Raw genomic sequence first — 23,050 nt, forward strand, 5'->3', positions numbered from 1 at the left:
GCCCCGAAGGGAGCGCGCGTGGGTCACTGGGTCCCCACGCCTCCACGACCACTACCTCCGGTGGGCCTCTCGAGGATTTCGCCCTAGGTTTAGATTCCCATCCCCTCTCTCTCCTCCGCCACCTGTTCCGAAGCCCTCGCTCCCTCCTTTCTCGAGCTTTTCGCCCCCTTCGTCGTCCTCCTCCTCCCCCTCCTTTGGTGCGGCAATGGCGGAGGCGAAGCTCAAGACCCAATCCGGGGTTTGGACCACCATCAAGCCCTTCGTCAATGGCGGCGCCTCCGGCATGCTCGCCACGTGCGTTATCCAACCCATCGACATGGTCAAGGTAGAGCGCCCGCCCTTCTCCCTCTTCCTGCGCATCGGAGTGTGGTTCGAATGGTGTATTTGTTGGTGGATCTCGAGATCCGTGGTCTAAGTTGGCGATCCTTCTTGGATCGTGATCATTTGCAATGGTGGTGTGTCTTCTTTCAGGTGAGGATCCAATTGGGGCAGGGATCGGCGGTTCAGGTCACGAAGAACATGCTCGCCCAAGAGGGGTTCGGATCCTTTTACAAGGTTTGTGATAATTTTAGGTGATTTTTGAGTATATAACTGGTCGGTATGTTGTGGGCACCTTTTTTTACCGTTCTGAATGGTGATAGAACAAGTTTACTGTAATTAGGAGTTTTATGGTACTAAAACTTAGTGAAATGTTTTTGAATTCGGCTCTTTGATGGTCAATTATCTTAAACTTGTATGTTTCGAATGGGAAAACAACAAGGTTTGCTGTAACATCTTCAGAGCAAGCTTCTCCTCATGTGGTAGAATTTTTCTCGTTATCAAGTTGCACAAATCCATCTTATAAATTCTGAAAGTTTTGATTATGTGTTAGGACATGCTCAATTAGCATAATTTAGCTAGCTGAACCCAGGACATTTGATTTTATCGTTATCGTGTTGAACATAGTTAATGAAAGATAGCCCCTCTAAAATCTAGCTAGTTTGAGATACTATTAATGGGACAGGATGTTGTTTATGTAGCCTATTGAGTCGACTGTGGCATTAGTGGTTCCTCTGCAGCTTGAGACTTCAAATTGTGTAGGTTTAGGCGAATTTTTAATTTGAAATGTAACTTTTAAAGTAAGCCATCACGAATAATGGAAAACCAGTGAGTTCTAGAGTAAGATATTATGAAAATAATGGGCTTCTTGTTTTGAGTTGTTACCTAGTAGTAGTAGTAGTAGTAGTATGAATGTATGCTGTGTTTGTTCTCGCTCTTGCACAGACAGTGGCCTTGTGTAACTTTAGTCCTTGTGCAAGAGTCTGATATGCTCTTCTGGTGCAGGGGCTATCAGCTGGTTTACTAAGGCAAGCTACCTACACAACTGCAAGATTGGGATCCTTCAGGTACATACATATATTTGATACATATGTTCTGTTATGCTGGAATCCTGCAGGGATTCATTTTTTAAAGTTCTGGCTATTTACATGAGAGCAACCTACACAAAACACATGAGAGCAACCTACGCAAAACATCTTGGTCATTTCCACTTTGTGTTGGCCAATTAAGATGAACTGTTTCTAGCAAAAAAAGAATACGTATATCTAATTACGCCAGTACTTAAAAGAGTAAAAGAAAAACATTTTACTGCACCGAAAAGGTTTAAGGAGGGTGTCCTTCATGAGAAGTCGTTCACCATTTATCTAGAATCAACTGGGATCATAATGTCTAGCTGGATAAGTTGTTTACAGGATGAAGATCTTTTCAGTTATGGTTTGATGCACCAAATTATCCAACCGGCTTGATGGCTTGAAGAGCTACTAAATTAATTGTCGCCAACAAGATTGTTACATGCTCAGAATCACCACAGAAAACCTTATCCAGTGTGGCTCAGATCTGGCTTAGCCAATTGCATCATCTCATACAGAATAATAAGCAATATAAGCTAGACTGCTTCGTAAGAAAGAGGCGTTCTTCCTATGTTCAAGTGTTGTCAAAGATGAGAGGTCCTAGGAAGAGCTGTTTGTTAGTAATAATGTGAAGTTCCTAGAACTTTTGGAGCTTTGTCCCAAAAAAACTCAAATCATGTATTGTTTGAGCTTGATCAACTAAGGTGTCAATCGGATACAGGGTGCATGTCGCTGATGGTACCCTTGTAATAATAGTTCGAAGTATTTCCGGTTTGATAGGATATCTTCTTATTATGCTTTAGACATATCTTATGATAAATACAATAATTCTTCTATTGTATTGCGTATTGATTTACTTGAAAATGACTTGAAGTGCTTCATTCTCCAAGGAATAATCTCTAGTGAACACTACAGGATTCCAAATGTTGGTTTGTTGTAAAATATAATATCCTGTTGTTTTCCAACTTTAACTGGTATGCTTATTGGCTATTTATCCATTCAAGCTTGTTAAACTCCTCTGAAGAAGTCGCAGCTGTCTTAATTTGATGATACATATGATTTATCTTAAAAACCCTTCTAACTTGATGCCGTCTGAGTTATCAATTGTCCTTTTCTTTACTGCTCAGGGTACTGACAAACAAAGCAGTTGAGGCTAATGATGGAAAACCACTGCCACTGCTTCAGAAAGCTGCTATAGGTCTAACAGCTGGAGCAATTGGAGCTTGTGTCGGGAACCCAGCTGATTTGGCACTCATCAGAATGCAGGCTGATGCAACTTTACCGCTAGCACAGAGAAGGAACTACAAAAATGCTTTTCATGCACTCTATCGTATTATTGCAGATGAAGGGGTTTTGGCTCTTTGGAAAGGAGCGGGCCCCACTGTGGTGAGGGCAATGGCACTGAATATGGGTATGCTTGCCTCGTATGATCAGAGTGTTGAACTTTTCAGGGATTCACTTGGTTTTGGAGAAGTCAGTACCGTTGTCGGTAAGATACCAATGCTGTTTATGAGTCTTATTTCAAGATTAAAATTTGCTATTTTCCAGTATTTCCTTCGTGAGTTTAAATCACTGTTATGCTTTACGACTATGTAATCTCCTAGATTTTGCAGTATTTTGGCTTTGAATCTTGCTTCTTTGGGCGTTATCTAATCCCATTATACATTCCATTTGCAGGGGCAAGCGCTGTTTCTGGATTTTTCGCATCTGCATGCAGCTTACCCTTTGATTATGTGAAAACTCAAATTCAGAAGATGCAACCTGATGCCAATGGTAAATATCCGTACACTGGATCTTTGGATTGTGCCCTTAAGACCTTAAAAAGTGGAGGGCCGTTCAAATTTTACACTGGCTTTCCCGTCTACTGCGTGAGGATTGCTCCACATGTCATGGTAAAACTACACTCCACTTTCTAGAGAATTAATTTGTTTACTCTGTTTAAATTTCAAATTCAGATTCTTTTTGTCTTACATGTTTTAACTATTGTTAAATATGATTTGTTGCAGATGACTTGGATATTTTTGAATCAAATCCAAAAGATCGAAAAGACCATCGGATTGTAGGAGTTTTCGTAAATGTGATCCATTTTCTGCGAGCTCTCTTTTTTTGCTTATCCGGCTTCTAAAACTTCAATAGGCAGCCTTCTACAGACATTGAAATATCTTCTCTTTAGACTTTAGTAATTAATAATTGTTGTATTTGGGAAGGATTCCCTGGCGATTTTTCGGCTTATACGCAAATAAATTGATTGTTCACTGACTATGCTATCTTGGATTAACTCTTTATTGTTGAATGATTGAGGGTTAATTCATGAGACTTTCTAAATTTCCTTCTTGTTTCCCTTCTTCGTCTTTGTTGGCGGTGGCTTCGTACTGCTTATGTATGATGTTCTCACATTTTCATCACCAAAACATAAATATATTAATGCCGATCTTGTTTAGATTTATTCTACTGCATCAATAATTTTGGTTCAATATATAGTCTACCTGCTTGGTCGTGATAATAAAGATTTCAAATTAGTCATTAGATGGTGGTTTATTTAACTATTGATATTATTCGGATCCGTTTTTCGAACAAGATGGTTGTTTCAATGGGCCTCATGAAGTACTTGATGCCGGATGAATTTTTAATCTTGTTGTGGAGCAGTTTTTCTTCCCTCGCCTGCCAACCCACACGCGCCACCTACCCCCGCCCAAACCCAACTCTTCAAATCACTTGTTATGATTCGCGCAGTAATTAGCCCCATTGTATGATTTGTATCTCCTAGCTACATCGCAACAATTCAAGGACCAGGTATGAATGGTTCATATCGAGTTCAAATCGGATAAGTATCAAACGCAAAAATCTAGACCCAAAGTCAAACAGGTTCTGTTTTGGTAAGTACATTAGTGTTCGTGTATTGCATTTTTCAAAGAAGAACAGATGATGCTAGGCCTACGATCCATCCGGTTTAGTAAATTTTAAAATTTTCTGAATGAGAAGTTGTAAGGAATATAAATGCCAAAATATAATTAAACCAACAAATATACATTCACTATCTTGTAGTTAGGAACGATGTTGCACGTGTTGCATAACAATACAGAAATATTAGGAATTATGGGAACACAATTAAACACGAGAAAAATTCATACAACAATTCAAATACGGCGTCGCTTAAGGCCCTACTTCAACCCTTCTGCCCTATTAATTCGCCGGATTCGGTTAACTGGCGTTGGACATCGAATCAAATATTCACCGTAAAATCCACTTATATGTTTCTCACTGATGCTGGGCAGAGAGACCCGACGAGTGCCTTCATCTGGGCATTGAAAACCCCTGCTAAAATTAAAGTGTTTATTTGGCTACTTCTACGCAAAAGAATTCTTACAGCCGATAGACTGCTTGCTCGAGGTCAATGGGTGGAGCAAAACTGTGTGTTTTGTGCTCTTAGCGCGGAAAGCTGTGATCACCTCTTATGCAACTGCGTTTTTTTCAGATACCTTATCCTATGTGCGGACAGTTCGGCAGTCCTCACGTCACTCCCCGATGACGTCCGGGTTCTCTGGTCTACGGTTTCTAATATTCGCGATGTTTCAAATAGAACTACAGGTCTAACAGTTTTAGCGGCAGTCTGGTGGGTCGTCTGGACAGAGAGAAATCATATTATCTTCCGAGATAAATTTCCCAACCCCTCTCGGGTGGTTGAGCGCGTCAATCTACTGCTGGCCTCTTGGAATGATTTTCTTTGACCACCTGACCACCTGACCTCCCTCGCTTTTTATTTATTTTTATTATTATTATTATTATTTTTTTCTTTCTCTGCTTGTCTCTTTTCGATGTATCCTTTTTTATAAGGAAGCTCCGGCTGCTTTCATTCTGTATGCTTAATTCATCTTGCCTAATGAATGAAGCAGGTAGCTTGCTACCTTTTTCTCAAAAAAAAAAAAACAATTCAAATACGGCGCATCTAACAATGCGGAGTTTTTTTTTTTTTTTTTAAGTCCATGCATAATGCGCGCATATCCCTGAATTAACCTTTCATTGAAATATATGAATATATAGTTGTTAATGATCCGAGCAAATAAATATTTTTTTTTAAATAATATGTAAAAATTTACTGTACATCAGACATGTAAAAGACTAAGATAAAAAAAAGAATCACAAAAACCTAACTAACTAATAATTAAAACCTCAATATGAACACATTGATTTGGTTAGTGCACTCCACATGCCGCATTTTCAAGAGAAGTGTTGCCTTTGAGGCTCTGCAGTCCGGGGCTCAGCTTGTTATTGCAAAACTCCTCGTACTCCTCCCTATCCCCTCCCTTTTTCGTCGCCACGATGACGGCGACATCCGGAGTGAGCTCCGACACCTCCACCACGATCCACAGCGGCTCTTCCTCCTCTTTCTCCCTCCCCTCGATGCTCACCACGAAATCCTTGGTCTGCACGGTGAACCCAACCGATCCTGCGATCTCCTCGAGCCTCGACACGATCTCCAGCACCTCCGCACTCGATGTGTACCATCGCTCGCACCCTCCGTCCTCGAACATCCCCGACAGTTTCAGCCACGGCGAGAAGGAGATGATGTCGAATGCGTTGAGCTTCGTCAGCCTCCTCGCCGCCGGAGAGGAGTCGAACGACGAGCTGGACAACGGCGTGGTCGGGGTGTTCGGCCCGGGCAAGGAGGCCACGGAGGAGCACTCCGATTTCAGCTCCCACCCGGGGGTGTGCTCGTATTCGATATTGTCCAAGCTGCTGCACCTGTCGTATAACTTCACCTCCCGGAAATCCTTTCGGAACCACGACGTCTCCATGATCTCCGATATCGTGATCCGTTTAGTCGGATCGGGGACAAAGATCCGGTGGAGCAGGCCGGTCAAGTCCGAGGAGAACGACTTCGGATACCGGACTTCGCCTTTGCGAATTCTGTGGCCCATGGCTTTCCCGTTGATGTCCCGGAAGGGGAGGTAGCCCGCCTGGAGGCCGAAGAGCACGACGCCGCACGACCACACGTCGGCCCTCGCGGCGTCGTAGGCCCTGTGCGCCAGCAACTCCGGCGCGACGTATGCCGGAGTGCCACACATTGTGGAGAAGAGCGCGGCCGCGCGCTTCTGCTCGGCGACGGCGCTGAGGCCGAAGTCCGACAGCTTCAGATCACCCTTCTCGTCGACCAGCAGGTTCTCGAGCTTGATGTCGCGGTGGTAGACGCCCCGCGCGTGGCAGAATTTCACCGCGGAGATGAGCTGTTGGAAGAATTTCCGCCCGACGGCCTCGCTAAGCGCGCCGTCGGTGGAGAGCTTGTGCAGGAGGTCGCCGCCGCGGACGTACTCCATGACGATGTAGATCTTGGTCTTGGAGGCCATGACTTCGAAGAGACGGACGATGTTGGGGTGGCGGAGGCGGTAGAGCACGGCGATTTCGCGCTCGATGTGTTCCTTGCTCAGCTCTGATTTGAAGATTTTGCTTTTCTCTACCACCTTTATTGCGACCTCGTCGCCCGTTGAAATGTGCCTCGCGTGGTACACGCACGCGAAGTTGCCCACGCCCAAGAGCTCTCCCTTCTCGTACCGATTGAGAAGAAGCGGCCGCTGCTGCGGCTGCTTCTTCTTCTTCTCGTCGTAGGTGTGCATGATCTGATGCTACGGGAGATAGAGGATTTTTTTTTTCTCCTCTCTTTATTTTTACTACTGTGTTTAGAGATAGAGCGGGAGGGGAAAAAGTTATTAAGTGGAAAGTGAGATGAGTTATATGGATGAGATCAAAATTAACGACTCCTTAACTGAATTTATTTGATTAGATAACAAGGGTAAAGGGGATTGGTCGATTTGTGATTTTGTTAGGCAAATTGTTTATCGCCTACTAATGCTCTTTATTAAACTGTTTAGGGATGTACGTAGTATACGAACGTAGGATATTTATATTTACTAATTTTGAAAATGTTTCGGAGGACGTATAACTGTATGACACGTGGAAAAACATGGTAAAATTTTAGCTGTGATTAAATATTTTTTATATGTGAATTTTATAAATCCGTATATATTATCTATTCATATTCACTTTGTTTGGATTTCAAAATAAATTATCTAATAATAAATTATTCCATATGAGTCTTTTTTATGCAATAAGAATTAATATAGGAGTTTAATATTCGATCCACGACGGATATTAGCATTTATGATTTAGTAAAATAGTATATTTTACTGGCGAGATGTTTTATCTTCTTTGGGCAAAATGATTTGAAGACTAAACAATCTATTCCATTATAGATATTTTATCTCATTCCTAAATTCTAATTACGATAGAAAATTTTCGTACCATGCAAACAGTATATCAGTGAATCACTTATTCAGAATTGGATAAGAAATTACGAAAAAGCTTTCAGGTTAATCAAAGGTATATGAGAAAAGGCTATAGAATTAATCAGAGTAATCAATAATATTAAAATAGAGAATTAATCAGAATGGGTGATTCATGAAATTACAATGGATCAGGAAATCATTAAAAGTTCTATCAATTTTGCATGTTACATTTACGGTGAAAACGATTGCGTGGAGTCAGGGATGGATCGCATACGGTGCACATATTTGCATAGGTGTCACTATAATTAGATTTTGTCTATAATTAAAACATGACTACATGAGTCCATGCTAGAGTTTCACATTTTTTCCAAACCTTCGGAGGTGTTAATTTGGTTTATTAGAAAACTATTCTTAAAAATAATTTTCATGTTATTAGAAAGGTATTAGTCATATATATTTTGTAAATGTGAAATTTAATTCATGTGACAGGACCGCAATTAATAGCTCGAACTCAAATTGAACCATACCTTTAGTCCAACCTACAATATAAACCTTTGGTTCTTTTATTAAGTCCGTTCAACATAAGTGAGACCTTAATTCTAACACCTTTTTTTTTTATTGCAAATTCTTTTCTGAGAAAAAGATAGCGAACTATCTATTTCATTCATTGGGTCAAATGAACTAAACTTACAAAGTGAAAGCAATCAGGACCTCCGATAGGCAAAAGGTAAGCATAAAGTAAAGAAAGTAAAAAGATAGAAAAAAACATAAAGCAAGATAGGACGGGCAGAGATAGTCTCAGTGGGCGCCGGATAGCTCATTCCACGCAGTGATTAGACGTTTGACCCCTTCCAACAAGAGGGAAGGGACTGATTAAATGTCGTTGAAGATAAAGTTGTTCCGTGCGTTCCAGACCACCCACCAGGTAGCAGTCAGGATGGTTGAGCATTTAATACTCTTCTCGACCTCGCCAAGACAGTTCACCATCTTCCAAAGACCAATGACCTCCTCCGTGGACTCTGAGAAGGTCGATCCTTCCGCACTATGGAGAGGGTATCTTACAAAGACGCAGTGACAAAAGAGGTGATCACAGGTTTCTGTGTTGAGGGCACAGAAAACACACTGTTGGTCCACTGTCAAGCCGCGTTTATGCGGCCGATCTTTGGTTGGAAGTCTCTTGCGTAGTAGCAGCCATATAAATACTTTGATTTTAACAGGAATATGCATTCTTCAAATAAGGTGACTCATTAGGTCTCGTAATCCTGTGTCTAAAAGGACTAGCTAGAGGGATTTGATTGAAAAATGCTGATTGGTAGTCCATCGCCATAGCACTGAGTCTGGGCTAGAGCTTGGGCTAAGGTTTCCAAGCAAATCCTTGAGTAGTTGAAGCTGACGGCGACTCTGTGCGGTTTGCGCCACGCCTAGACCACGGCAGATACGTCGCCACCGCCACCCGTGTGAGTTCCAGCACTGTGCCACTGTGATATCCCTGTTTGGTGGCCTGCTAAGCAGTTCCGAAAACTGTGTACACAATGAACTTTCTCCGATCTAGATATCCTGCCACATTCGGATCTCTTTCTGGTCTCCAAGCTTGTAAATTACGTCGCATTTGAAGACGCCGGGGCAACACAACACACCTCTCCACTATTGTAGTATGGCACGAAAGCCCTACCCTCCAGTAAGGGCCTTCTTTTGTTATAGTAAAGTGATTTGACAAGCTTGTTTTAGTGAAGCTTCGGATCGTTAAAGAATCTCCACCACCATTTGGTAATTAGAGTCGTATTAATTGTTTCCATTTTCTTGATTCCTAACCCTTCATCCTTCTTGCTTTTACAAACACTTTTCTAATTGACCAGGCAAGATCCCCTGTGATTTTGGCGCAACCTTTCCAGAAGAAGGCCCTTCTTAATGCCTCGATGCGGTGCAGAACCCATTTAAGAGCTTTAGAAACAGAGAAGAAGAAGATGTGGAGATTCGAGAGGACAGAGTTAACGAGAGTGAGCCTTCCCCAATAAGAGAGAAGCTTTGCTTTCCATCATTCTATTTTTGTGTTGATGCGATTGATGAGTAAGGATTAATCTTCCTGTCTTAGTTGCTTATTATGAAGCGGTAATCCCAGATACCGGAAAGGGAGAGTGCCAACGCGGCAACCCAGTACAAAGGCGAGGCCGATAGCTTTGTCTGGGTTGCTTCCCAAATAGTAGACTTCAGACTTGTTTTATCGATCCTAAGTTTAGAAGCCCTTTTGAATAATTTCCAAACGAATCGAAGGTTTCGAAGAGTGCTTTTCCTAGATTCGCAGAAGAAGATAGTGTCATCGGTGTATTGAATAAGGATAGTAATGCAGTCTTCTGAGGGACCAATATCGTGAAGAAATGCGTTTCTCCTGGCAGTTTCGGTTATTCTAGCGAGACTGTCAGTCACCAAGAGAAAAAGATAAGGAGAGAGCGGGTCCCTTGCCTAAGGCCCTTTTTTTATCTTAATCCATTTCGTCGGAACATCATTCACGAGAATTGCTACTTTTGTGTGGCACATGCACTTGGCAACTCTAGACCACCATTTGTCGTTAAAACCTAGCTACTTCATAATATCCTTCAGAAACGACCACCTGACGCTATCAAAGACTTTTTCAAAGTCAGCCTTAATGCTGACGCATTCTTTTCTTGTTTTGGAGCACCAGGCAACAATCTCACTAGCGGTAATGAACGAGTCTGCTAGATGTCGATCTTTAAGGAAAGCAGACTGTGTAGGCATGATAATAGAAGGTAGTACTTGAGCGATCCTGTTGGCAAGAACCTTGGAAATGATTTTTTGGATTCCATTTATGAGGTTGATAGGACGAAAATCGTTGAACTTGCTAGCTCCTCCTTTTTTCCGGATTAGGCACACGAACGAATAGTTTGTCGATTTGGTGCAGAGTTTACCCTCTTGAAGGTCGACGAAGACTCTGAAGATGTCATCTTTGGTCGTTTCCCAAAAAGTCTAGAAGAAGATGAGCGAAAAATCGTCTGGCCCCGGAGCCTTGTCCCCTCTAAGTAAGAAGGTAGTAGTTTTAACCTCCTCGAGACCCATTGAGTCACCTCATTTGGAGAATGTACGATTTCTAATGTGGATCCAACGTATAGAAGACTGTAAATCATGTCCATAACTTCTTAGCATTTTCTATAAATTTATTCCATTAGAATGTATATTTACACAAGTGATGTGTGATGCTTTTCTCTTTTTTTTTTATTCTTTTTCAACCCAATATCTAGGTGGCACATTACATCCGTCATCAATCACGCCCTCTGAAAATAATTGATCACGCTTTTTTACAATTCGGTCGGAAGAAGATACAAAACTTCTAAAAAATGATCATATGACATTTTATGTAACCTGCATGTATAATTGAATTAACAAGATGTGATTTGTTTTTTCAAAAATAAAAAATGAAATGTTAATTGTGATGCAATTTTAATAAACTCGGTCTACTTGGACATCAGCAGAGAACCAGAAAAAATGCACCAAAGCGCATTGAATCCTAAATCCACAATTTGTGGTTACACAATCTTTTCAAGACTATTTAAAAGTCATTTCTTATTAGATCAATCTATTAGTAAACATAATATTATAGTCATATTCATAGACCCCGTAATTACGGTAATAGGTTAAATGTTCGCATTCTACCTCATTTGTTATCTTTTCTTGGAACATTAATTGTTGCATGAATTATAGCTTTCACTCTCTCATAATTTGATAAGAAAAAGAAAGAAAAAAAATAAAAAGAAAAAAATCAAGCATATATACATAATACTCTGCTATGTTTGCCATGTTGGAAGTTAGTGTTTTTTTTTTTAAAAAAGATAGATAGTATGTTACCCGTTTCGTTTATTTTATTTAGAAATAAACTTAGCTGGAAATGTGAATCAATTAGGATTCGAACTTGGGATCTCGGATACCAACCATCAAGCCCTTTATCACTTGCTCTAGGGACGGTCGGTAAGTTAAGAAAGTATTTAGATCATTTCTGTGTTGTTTTCATGGGATGAGTTTTGTGGATGTAAGTTACCATTTTCCTATATATCATCTCTAATCTACATCTATTATCAGTCACACTATTAAAAGGCATGTGTTGTGAATTCATAATTAGACATAATTTTTTTTCTTGCACATGGATATATGATGAGTTTATGCATAACGAAATAAATTAGAAGGTTATCAGAGATAACATCTATAGAGGTTATCACTTGTGATATGAGAATTTGTCAATTGTATATGATTTATTATAAATCCAAAAGAGTGCAACACTTTTTTTTGTTGGATGGACATAATTGACTAATACAATTCACGTATTGTATGTAGCATGAATTATATAGCTTTTCTAGTAAGTTAACAGAGCTCCATAATGTACTTTTTATATAAGAAAATATTCATAACGTGTCTCTCTTTCTCTCTCTTTATATATAATTAGATCATCCATTATTATTTATTCAAATTTTAAATAATTGATGGTCAAATTATGCTGTAATTTGAATGTGGATCATACATGTAAACCTTATCCAAAATATTTTTTCGAGAATATTGTTTATCCATTGCTAATTAATTCCTATTCAAATACTATTTTTTTTAATCCATTTAAGTTGTGATGCCAATTTCTCAGATCAATAGTCTCATTTTAAGTTATATATATTCTAATCATTTTGTAATAAAAAAAAGGTTTTGAAGAGGTATTTGGTATTTTTACAATTTAATATATCTAGAGAAATATTTCCCTTGGAATGTCGAAAAGACCACAAACTTACATTTCATCCCATTATTGATGTTCTAACTAATTTATACTCTCCATGATCGAAAAGCCATTTTTCCTATAATCGATCCCTCTTCTTTTTTATAGGATTATAAACAAAGCTCATTGTTTTTAAATTGGCTCATATTCCACCCCTTATAATAGGACCCAACTCAACTGGCTTGAGTCGAACTGGAGCTTAATTAGCCTATGAATTAAAGCCGAAAAATATTATAAATAATATTACTGTGAAAGCAGTATCTTAATATACATAAAGATTTTTAGGTATGCACTAATATTAAATTAAAAAATATTTATATGTAAAAATTTATACATGAACAAACATGCATCTTTAAGTTCCAGTACTGATAAATAAATGGATTGGCTCTGGTTTGGCTTACTAATTAATATGCAAGCCGAGCTTAAACTTGTCTCTGATTGGTCGTGTTCCAGAAAATTTTGCCCCTGCTCCTAAATTACGTCCTTTAAACACACTTTTTACTGATTTTTTTTTTAAGAAAGAAAATATATTACATATATAGTGAAAAATAATGCTCAGTACGTACGGGATCCGATCAAACACGAAACTGTGACGAGCGCACGCCGAGGAAAAATTTAGAATGCAACAAATTATTGATAACGTAGTGTAACAAATTAATCAAATATTTTTTTTTAAAAGTATATGTCCCATTGTAATTGTAAAAAAAATATTTTTATTATACTTTTATTTGAAAAAAAATATATAATTGACTTGTTATTAATAACGTGGTGCAAATACGACAATATAAGATTCCTCCACGCGGAGCCAGCACAAATATCAACTCCCGTACCTTACACGAAACGAACGGCTCTGATCTCATCAGAAGAGATCATCAACCTCCCAAGCTGTCCACGTCAGACTTGTACGTTAGTGGTAGCCCATTAGTCGCTCTTCCACTTTGCCACCTAATACCCCAATTAATTAATAATTAAAAAATATAATATATGTAAAAAAAAAAAAATCCCCCACCTCTCCGTTTCAAACGCGCTTTCCCTGTTACCACAGATGTACGTTTTCAATTGATGGAGCAATCACAGCCGTCGGATCAAGCTAGCGCACAACTGTTAAAGAGACCCATCTCACATGGCCCTTGTGATTGCGCCACCGCCCTCGTTGACTTACGGAACGCCGTTACGGCTCCGTTAGAGTAGTCGGTAGAGCTCAGCAGTTTCTATAAATCACTCCTCTCCCCCACAGCTTCTACCTCTCTCTCCCTCTCTCTCAAACCCTTCTATTGCACTTAACACCAACCAAATTTATTTGTTCTCTGTTCTATTCTATATTTCTATTTTCGCTTATATATTGTTGCGGATACAAACTAATTCGATCAACGTCGAAATGGTGTCGATGGCGGCGCGGGCGAACGGCGAGAAGAGGCCGCTCCTGCTGGGGCGGTACGAGGTCGGGAAGCTGTTGGGCCGCGGCAACTTCGCGAAGGTCTACCACGCGAAGAACGTGCGGACGGGCGATGAGGCGGCGATCAAGGTGATGGAGAAGGAGAAGATATTCAAGTCCGGGCTGGTGGCGCACATCAAGCGCGAGATCGCCGTCCTCCGCCGCGTCCGCCACCCGAACATCGTGCAGCTCTTCGAGGTCATGGCCACCAAGACCAAGATCTACTTCGTCATGGAGTACGTCCGCGGCGGCGAGCTCTTTCATAGAGTGGCGAAAGGCCGTCTGCGCGAGGACGTCGCGAGGAAGTACTTTCAGCAGCTCGTCTCCGCGGTGAACTTCTGCCACGCCCGCGGGGTCTACCACCGCGACATCAAGGCCGAGAACCTCCTCGTCGACGAGAACGGGGATCTCAAGGTGTCGGACTTCGGCCTCAGCGCCGTCGCCGACCAGATGCGCCAGGACGGGCTGTTCCACACGTTTTGCGGGACCCCTGCGTACGTCGCGCCGGAGGTGCTGGCGCGAAAGGGCTACGATGCCGCCAAGGCCGATATCTGGTCTTGCGGAGTTGTGCTCTTCGTTCTCATGGCAGGGTATCTCCCGTTCCAGGATCGCAACCTTAATGTCATGTACCGTAAAATTTACAAGGGCGCGTTCCGCTGCCCGCGGTGGTTCTCTCCGGAGCTCACCCGCCTCCTCCACCGTATCCTCGACACCAACCCGGAGCGGAGGATCACCATACCGGAGATCATGGAGAACCGGTGGTTCAGAAAAGGCTTCCGCCAAATCAAATTCTATGTCGCGGACGACAAGGTGATCCACAGCTTCGATGACAGCGACTCGCCGCCGCCGCCGACACCGCGCGACGAGCCAGAGACCGAGTGGGACGACTCGTCGTCCTCCGGCTCTTCGTGCTCGTCGTCCCCTCGAACCCCGTGCGCTCTCACAGCATCGGCATCCTCTCCGTTGCTGACCGGCAACACGACTTACGGGTTCGACCTGCCGCGGCCGACGAGCCTGAACGCATTCGACATTATCTCATTCTCACCGGGATTCGACCTCTCGGGTCTTTTCGAGGAGAGGGGGCAGGACACTCGGTTCGTGTCGGGGGCGCCTGCGACAAAGATCATCGAGAAGCTGGAGGAGATCGCTGGCACGGTGAACTTTGCCGTGCGGGCGAAGGATTGCCAGGTGAGCCTCGACGGTATGAAGGAGGGGGGGATGGGGCCGCTTTCGATCGCCGCGGAGATATTCGAGCTCACGCCGGAGCTCGTCGTCGTTGAGGTTAAGCGAAAGGCCGGGGATAGAGGGGAGTACGAAGAGTTCTTCAACAAGAGGCTCAAGCCCGGTCTACAGAATCTTGTATACGACGGGTCTACTGGAAAAATAAGCTAGAATACATGCGCAGTAGTAATTAATATGTGCGGGGGTTTACATATTTATTAATTTCCTCTTTCGATTTTGTTCGGATGTAGAAGAAGATCGAATAAAGGAATAATATTCTATTTATTTACTGTTGTTTCGTGCGATTCTTTGAGTTTGGTATTTTTTTTTTTTTAGAGAAATAGGTAGCAAGCTACCTGCTTCATTCATTAATCTTTGAGTTTGGTATTGTTCGTGAAACTTCAAATACATATTTTGTTTTGCAGTGTTGTGATCTTCACAGCAGTGCTGTTATTATGAGGTCGTGTGCGTGGTACTGCTGTTATTATGAGGTCGTGTGCGTGGAGAAGTATATTTGTGAGTGTAGTATATATATATAAGTATATATATATATATATATACACACACACACGTTGCGAGCGCCGAGAGTGGACTTACTGTGCTTGTAAACCTTATTGCAATATGTTCAATGGAATGTGAATTTGTTATTAATTTTAGTGTTCCTCTACTTGTGAATTAGTCTAATTTACACAAATAATAAATAATCATGATTGCACGCTTACATTCTATTTTTTTAACACAAATATATGAATATAAAACATATAAAAGCGGCTTTCTCCACCAAATTAATTTTATAATAGCTATTTGCTTGATACGATCTATTTCATAACTTTCATTCTACGGCGCCTTTAATTATTTTGTCGAAGTTGTTAAATTTCAGTTGGTTATCAATTTTTAAATATATATTATGGTTCAATATGTAGTTGCAATCTTGAGGACAATATATTATTTACAATTGATGATTGAGGGTCCTTTTCAGTGTTTGTTAGTAGCGTCCCCTCCTCTAACCGACCAGTCGACTATATACTAGGTCCAAATTAGCCTTACCGGCGAAATATGGTTTAAGTTTTTTTTAGGAGTTCGAACACAATACAATTAATTGAACTAAGCATTTGGTATTATAAAGTTTTCTACCGTTAGATTTATCCTTTAAATCATTTTTACCTCTTAGATCATACTATTTCACCAATCACTTTACTAAATTCGAGGATATCATTATCATTCTATCCGCACATTTCTTTATTCAAGAGTTGAAAATCTAATAATACTAATGATTGGTGCTATTAATAGTATTCTAGGATAGTTCTTTTTCTAGAACTTGGAAACATACCAAATCTACAACGAAACGATTACAAATCAAACACGTCTAGTTCGTGGCGGAAGCGCATGAATTAGCCGGCCCAGTTAGATATGGTCATGAGCTGTGCTGGATCATGCCTTGCAAACCCACTGAAATACGAGTTTTCACACAGCATGACCCAAATCCATACAGGACGGGGGCTCGAATGACGACCATTTCGACGTAGAAAACAAATGGGCCGAGCCGCATAATTCAGCCTACATGTGCACGCGGCACGCCCGGGACTGGAGCCGGCATCCAACGGCTCCCATTAGAGTGGTGCACTTTTTCGTCGCTCGACTTTGAAGATACCGAATCACCCGAGAATCCCGATACATTACCTACCGTTTTCATCGCCCAATCAAACTTTGTTTCCTTTCTCTTTCCCCGATTTTCCTTTAATAATAGTTAAAGTAAAATCCATCGTAAGACACCTGAAGCGGACGTGTCAACCAACCATTCAACATATGAAATAAAATACGTAACAAATAATAATAATTAATTAATTAGTTAATGTATGACGATTTACGACGGCCTATTCAGATGAATCGGTTTGTACAAACAAACCTGGCGCAGGCAACAATTTCTCCGCCACCTGTGACTATTTATTTACTTAATTTTACGGTGCCAGCCAGACTGGTAAAAGATCAGTGACGAGTAACAGCAACCGCGGAGAATATTGTTGTTTATCTCCTTCCATGAAAAGCAACAATCCTATTCCTACCAACGATAGCGACAAAAATGAAACCAACAATTACTACTGCTCCAATAATTTCTTTAATCTAATCTAATAATAAGGATCTCTCCTCCTCCTCCTCCTCCTCCTCCTCCTCCATCTTCATCTCCACAAGCTCAAGCTCTCCACATCCGAGCTCCACCTACGCTCCCCCAAAGCCGCCCCCTCCCCCACCACCTTCTTCGAAGTAACCCGCCCCGTCCCCTCCTCCAACTCCTCATGCTCCCTCCTCCTCCTCCAACACGACTTCGCCTCCACCTACTCCAAGCCCCCCGCCACCGCCTCCTACGCTCCCCCGCGCTGCCTCCGCCGCCACCTCCGCCGCCGCTCCCCCGTCCGCGCCGTGCTCGAGTGGTCGGCGGCGTGCCGCGGGCGCCAGTTCGACCGCATCTTCGGCGTCTGGCTCGGCGGCGTCGAGCTCCTCCGCAGCTGCACCGCCGAGCCCCGCCCCGCCGGCATCCTCTGGACCGTCCGGAAGGACGTCACCAAGTACTCCTCCCTCTTCGCCTCCCCCCAAACCCTCGCCGTCTACTTGGGCAACCTCGTCGACTCCACCTACACCGGCATCTACCACGTCAACGTCTCCCTCCACTTCTACTTCGACTCCGCCCTCGCCGGCGCCTCCTCCCACCGCCGCCCCCCCGCGTTCACCTCCCCCGCCGACCTCGTCCTCCCGATCTCGCGGAATCTGCCTCTCGACGACGGGTTGTGGTTCCCGATCCAGAATTCCACCGACGTCCAATCGAAGCACCTCGCGATCCCGCGGAACGCCTACCGCGCCGTCGTCGAAGTCTACATCTCCTTCCACCAGGACGACGAATTCTGGTATACCAATCCTCCCGATAGCTACATATCTGCAAACAATTTCACCGGCGTGCCGGGCAATGGGGCTTTTAGGGAGGTCACCGTGCGGTTAGATGGTGAAGTAGTCGGCGCCGTTTGGCCCTTCACTGTGATCTACACCGGAGGGATCAATCCCCTTCTGTGGAGGCCCATTACGGGGATCGGCTCGTTCGATTTGCCGTCCTATGATATCGAGATCACCCCGTTTCTCGGCAAGATCTTGGATGGACAGCCGCACGAATTCGGGTTCGGGGTTACAGACGCTTTGGACGTTTGGTATGTGGATGCCAATTTGCATCTTTGGTTGGATAGCCAAAGCTCTTATTCTGTGGGGAATTTGATCAAACACGAAGCGCCCGATTTTACGCCCACGGTGGTTTCTCAATTCAAGGGGCCTGATGGGAAGTTCATGACTAGCGCGAACAGGCGTATATCTTCTACCGGGTGGGTGAAGTCTTCTTATGGGAAGATCACAACTCATTTCTTCCAAAGGCTAAATTATGAGAATTTGATGGTGTTCGCTGCAAACGGCAGCTCTCAGGCCGTAAACCAGACTATAGATTCGAATTACGGCACATTTACGAAGAACCCTTCTTCAGTTTTGTATTCGGAAGAAGTCTTCCAAACCTTCCCACTTTACGTATACACGGGGAATACAGACCAAACAAACGATACCTACTCTACGGTCGTGAATGTTTCATTGGAATTCGATGAAAAGAGGATATCGGGAGAGAGGTTCGGGTTCAGTTTCAGCAATTTACGGAATTTGCAAACCGCAGAGGGTAATATGACAGTGAAAGGAAACTTGGTTACTAGCGGAATAGGGAGTACCCAGCAAGTGTATAGATACGAGAGTACCGACGGTTGCTACTTCAGGAATGTAAGCAGTAGTAACTACACTATTCTTTTTGATGAATCTGAGAAGTCCTGCACTGAGAGTGCATCGGTTAGTTCCGGAAATTTTTTCACCGAATGGTCTACTTTCCCGGCCCGGGGGACTTATTATGCATCTGAAGAGAACTAGATGAAGAAGAATGGGGGCACTAAATTATGTGATTTGGGTTGGGGTGATTCTATTTATTAATAATGGAGTTCACCTTGATGGCTCCGTCGAGAATGCTTGTAAGTTTTAGCTTAGATATTGGCATTGCTCTCTGTTTTACCAAGTTCACTCTCAAATGCTAGTTGATTTATTCCAATATTATTTTAGATGAAGTACTATTAGAAATATTGATTCCTTAAATTCTCGGCACATTATGCTTGGGGATGAATCAAAAGTTGATAGTTGTAATGTCTATTTTTCTATTCTTAGGAAAGCAAATTGTTGCCATCCTCTGTAGCGTGAATTATGCCCACAGTAGAGCCGTGATCATTTTTAAAACCTGGTGCCTTTTCTTAATCACATCCTACCATAATAGATGAAGGGTTACACTCAGTATTTGCCTAAATTATTTTGCTGAATACAACACTTTTTTGTTCTGTCTCCACTTAATTCTTTTTGTAATTGTAAAGTTTCCTTATTGAGAATCAAAAAAGGAAGCACAAAGGATGCCAATTGCAGTGCTATCCTATCGTTTAAGTTTTCTTTCTCCTTTTTTTTGTCTACTTTAATTACTAGTTACCTTGAGTTCAATATACATGTGACACTCCTAACATTTGAAATAGTCCTTCGAAATAATCCTATATACAAGGTATTATAGGACTAAACCACTTAATGCGGCTATAGCATTTGGGCTGTGGTTAAGCCTAAAAGATTAAAAGAATTAAGCGTGTTAGGATTATAGAAGCTCTAGGACAAGTGACCCTCCTGGAAGGGGGTCGTCACAACACAAGAGATTCTTTTCTATGTTCAACCAATAAAAATGACATGTCACTTTCGTAGTTGGAAGATCCATCTTAGCCTCGCAATTGGTTCATCACTAACTGCTTAATTAGATCTGTGCCTTTTCTGGTAAATGGCCAATGGTATTTTTCACTTGGTCTGTAGCAATCTCTGGATTCAAAAGACAGCTCCAAAACCTTCTCATCCTCGGTATGTTTTGCATGTTTCACCATGCTTTACTTGTAAATTGTTCACTGTGATAGGTAACGATAAAGTTGTAAGTGTCTATGCTTAGCTTTGGTATAAAATTAAGTTCCTGTGTTTTCTCTGTTTTCGTATTTATTCCTGGTGTGTGTGTTGTTGTTGTTGTTGTTGTTGTTGTTGTTGTAACTTGTAAGAAGGTAAGGGTGGGTTTACTTACAAGGCCATTGTATTTAGTCTAAAGAAAAGACAAAGGTGAAAGTTTGTATATTTTGCTTTCGGGAAAAATAACCAAAAAACAGCTTCTATTTGATGCAATATAAAACATACTTCCTGTTTATCTTTTTGTCTCAATATGTCTGTACAGCGAGCATAGTTGACCAGAGTCACTCTGATGCAAACTTTGTTGGATAACTTTAAAGTTGATGTCTATTTACTTGTCTTGTTTGCATCCGAACTGCTCCAGACGACAGCATAAATTACTGGAAAAAAGTCCTCAGCATTATTGTAATTGCAGAAAATCGTTTTTTTTCCCTTTTTCGAATATGATGGAGCTCTGTACTCTACTACAGTTCTTAGGTAAGAAATAAGTACAAAATAGGTAACCAAGTTGGCGGCAATTTGGTGGGTTGTCTGGACGGAGCGCAACGGCATTTGCTTCCGCGACGTGCCCCTTGATGTTTCCAGGGCTCTCGAACGTGTCGCCGTTTTGATCGAAGCCTGGAACGAAGCACTTTGAATATCCCCCGGCCTTGGAGCTCTGCCCTCTGTCCCCCCTTTTTTTTAGTTTGCTCGTGTTTACTGGGCCTCAGGGACTTGGCTTTTGTTCTCTTGTTTTTTATTTCTTTCTTTCTCTTGTTTCCTCGGTTCGGAGGCCCTAGCTGCTTCCAAATTGTATGCTAAATTCATTTTGCTTAATGAATGAAGCAGGTACCTTGCTACCTATTTCTCAAAAAAAAGTACAAAATAGGTATAGCTGATCACCTGTTTAATTAATTGTCAAATTTTGAAAAGACGAGATAGACCTTCTGCATCCAAATTTTTATTTGACCGGAAAAATTTGTAAAAGGAAGCTTGATTGACATATGTTTTGTTGATTATATTATTGGTTATGATTGCTAATATGGTTTGCTTGTTTCTGCTTAGAATGTTTTCTGTGGTTTGCATATTCTGAAATCTCTTATTTCAACTAAAACTGAAATATTTCATCACTTATTAATCCAACCGTGAATCCGTGATTTGTGAGTGTTTTCTGCTTACTGCACCTTTGCTTGACTAAGGGCTTGGTTCTCTATATGTGGTTGAGCTACTTGAGCATTTTCTTTCTTTTCTGCGCATTGCGGCTTGAGTGTGCTGCTAAAATTGATCCATTTGGCAAGCAGTTACAAGCGTAGTTGAAGAGGCATGTCAGAAAATCATTTAGCATTTTTTTATTTTTAATTATTTTTTAAGAGAAAGATAATTGATAATTTATTTTATTCATTTAAAAAAAAATAAATTAAGCTAAAAATATAAAAAATAATTTTCTAACATGAAACTTTGGATATTAACTATCAATTTTTTAGCCACCCATATCAGATACGGACAAGAGTAAAACTTTCAAGTCCATTTGTTGGAGCTTTTTAAAATGTTAGCAGGAATTTGAGCTGCAGTAGTTAGTCTTGATGTGAGCAGCAGTTTTTCAGAAAACAAAAAGATGGTCTAACAGTAACACCCAACAACAATTCCATCTTTTTACAGGGTGAAAACCGTAGTAGTGAGTGGAACTGCATCATCCAACTAAAATCACAGGGGTCTCATGATTTAGTGGTCATTTGAATCTGTCACGTGAATCACAGGGTTCGCGGTTCGAATTAATGGCTCTAAAGCCAGTGGGAGAAAAGTTACATGACTAGTTGAAGATTGGTCCCATCTTATTTTACTGGAGATGTGGACAAATAAAAGCCAAACGTTTTACACCTACGAAAGTGATGTCCCATTTGGCTCGGTTTTTGTCGCGAACGTACAATATGATGCAAAAGGCCATTCGGCCTGCATCATCGGCTGCGGTGGTGTGGTCCAGAAACGCAGTGCAGGTCATCAGAAAACAACAAAGCTTCTGAAGCCCGAGAGCAATTGATGAAGCTGGTAGAAGCTGCAATGTTCCTGTAATTCTGAATTTGAAATGAAAATAATCTTCCATAACGAACGTTAATATCCTGTATAACTTAGACTTTTGAAAAATAACACAAAATATTTGAACTTTTTTTTTGAGAGAGAGAAAGATAACCGATGTTATCTGCTTAGTTTATTTTTTTAACAGTAAATTTCGCTATTACTGTAAATATTAAAAAAAAAATAAAGTTTGAACTATATATATATACATATAGGGCCATGGCTACTATACTATTATGAGTATTGGAGCCTTCGTACTCATAAGTTGTTTTCAATGATGGAGCTTCCGAATCGACGATCCACTCCGTTAAATATGATCTAGAGTATTTGAAACTTTTAGAAAAAAAATTTCGTAAGTTTTCGAAATCATAATAAAGTCTATCAAATGGGCATAAAATGAACGGTCAAAATCGAACAACGTCCTAAAAAAGATGATCAGATCCTTCAATTCAAGATCGGAGTTATTGATCTTTATCTATGTAATGAATAGAATTTTCTATAAAAAAATTCAACAAATTCCGATTCTTTTACACCGTTAAACTAGCAAGAATTCCATACCGGCCGTTAAAAATTGTCAAATTTGTGACATCTTGATCGTACGGTAAATGATGTCGAAAATTTATAAAATTTGATTTCTAAAAGTTTTAAATGCTGTAAATAACGTTTAACGGTGTGGATCGTCGATTCGGAAGCTCTATCATTGAAAACAACTTATGAGTACGAGGGCAATCGTACTCATGATAGTATAGTAGCCGGACCCTACATATAGTTGGTGTATTTGTGAAAGATACGCTAATGTTTGTGGCTATTTTTGTCTCTTTGTGCATGAACCGGTTCAGAGTCAACAACACAATCCGGTCCAAAC

General features: G+C 41.3%; 4 protein-coding genes across 4 annotated transcripts; 3 read left to right on the forward strand and 1 right to left on the reverse strand.

Moving 5' to 3' along the window:
- Window positions 92-3,834, forward strand: LOC109710400 (mitochondrial dicarboxylate/tricarboxylate transporter DTC-like). The gene is made up of 6 exons (XM_020232936.1): window positions 92-325; window positions 472-555; window positions 1,324-1,385; window positions 2,516-2,877; window positions 3,066-3,280; window positions 3,395-3,834. Exons 1-6 carry the CDS (start codon window positions 206-208, stop codon window positions 3,449-3,451), a joined length of 900 nt encoding a protein of 299 aa, XP_020088525.1. The 5' UTR covers window positions 92-205; the 3' UTR covers window positions 3,452-3,834.
- LOC109710255 (CBL-interacting serine/threonine-protein kinase 12-like) lies at window positions 5,582-7,000 on the reverse strand. Its single transcript, XM_020232765.1, has 2 exons — window positions 6,090-7,000; window positions 5,582-6,014 (listed from the first exon to the last, which is right to left on the reverse strand). The coding sequence occupies exons 1-2, from the start codon at window positions 6,998-7,000 to the stop codon at window positions 5,582-5,584; spliced, it is 1,344 nt and encodes a 447-aa protein (XP_020088354.1).
- On the forward strand, window positions 13,683-15,543 carry LOC109710448 (CBL-interacting serine/threonine-protein kinase 12-like). Its single transcript, XM_020233011.1, has one exon. The coding sequence runs from the start codon at window positions 13,813-13,815 to the stop codon at window positions 15,259-15,261; it is 1,449 nt and encodes a 482-aa protein (XP_020088600.1). The 5' UTR covers window positions 13,683-13,812; the 3' UTR covers window positions 15,262-15,543.
- On the forward strand, window positions 17,245-19,389 carry LOC109710256 (peptide-N4-(N-acetyl-beta-glucosaminyl)asparagine amidase A-like; the record flags this gene model as incomplete). Its single annotated transcript, XM_020232766.1, has 1 exon — window positions 17,245-19,389. A coding segment is annotated over one exon (1,788 nt), but the record flags the coding sequence as incomplete, so codon positions are not given.

The sequence above is a fragment of the Ananas comosus genome, linkage group 5, assembly GCF_001540865.1.
Source record: "Ananas comosus cultivar F153 linkage group 5, ASM154086v1, whole genome shotgun sequence".
NCBI classification, from domain to species: Eukaryota; Viridiplantae; Streptophyta; class Magnoliopsida; order Poales; family Bromeliaceae; genus Ananas; species Ananas comosus.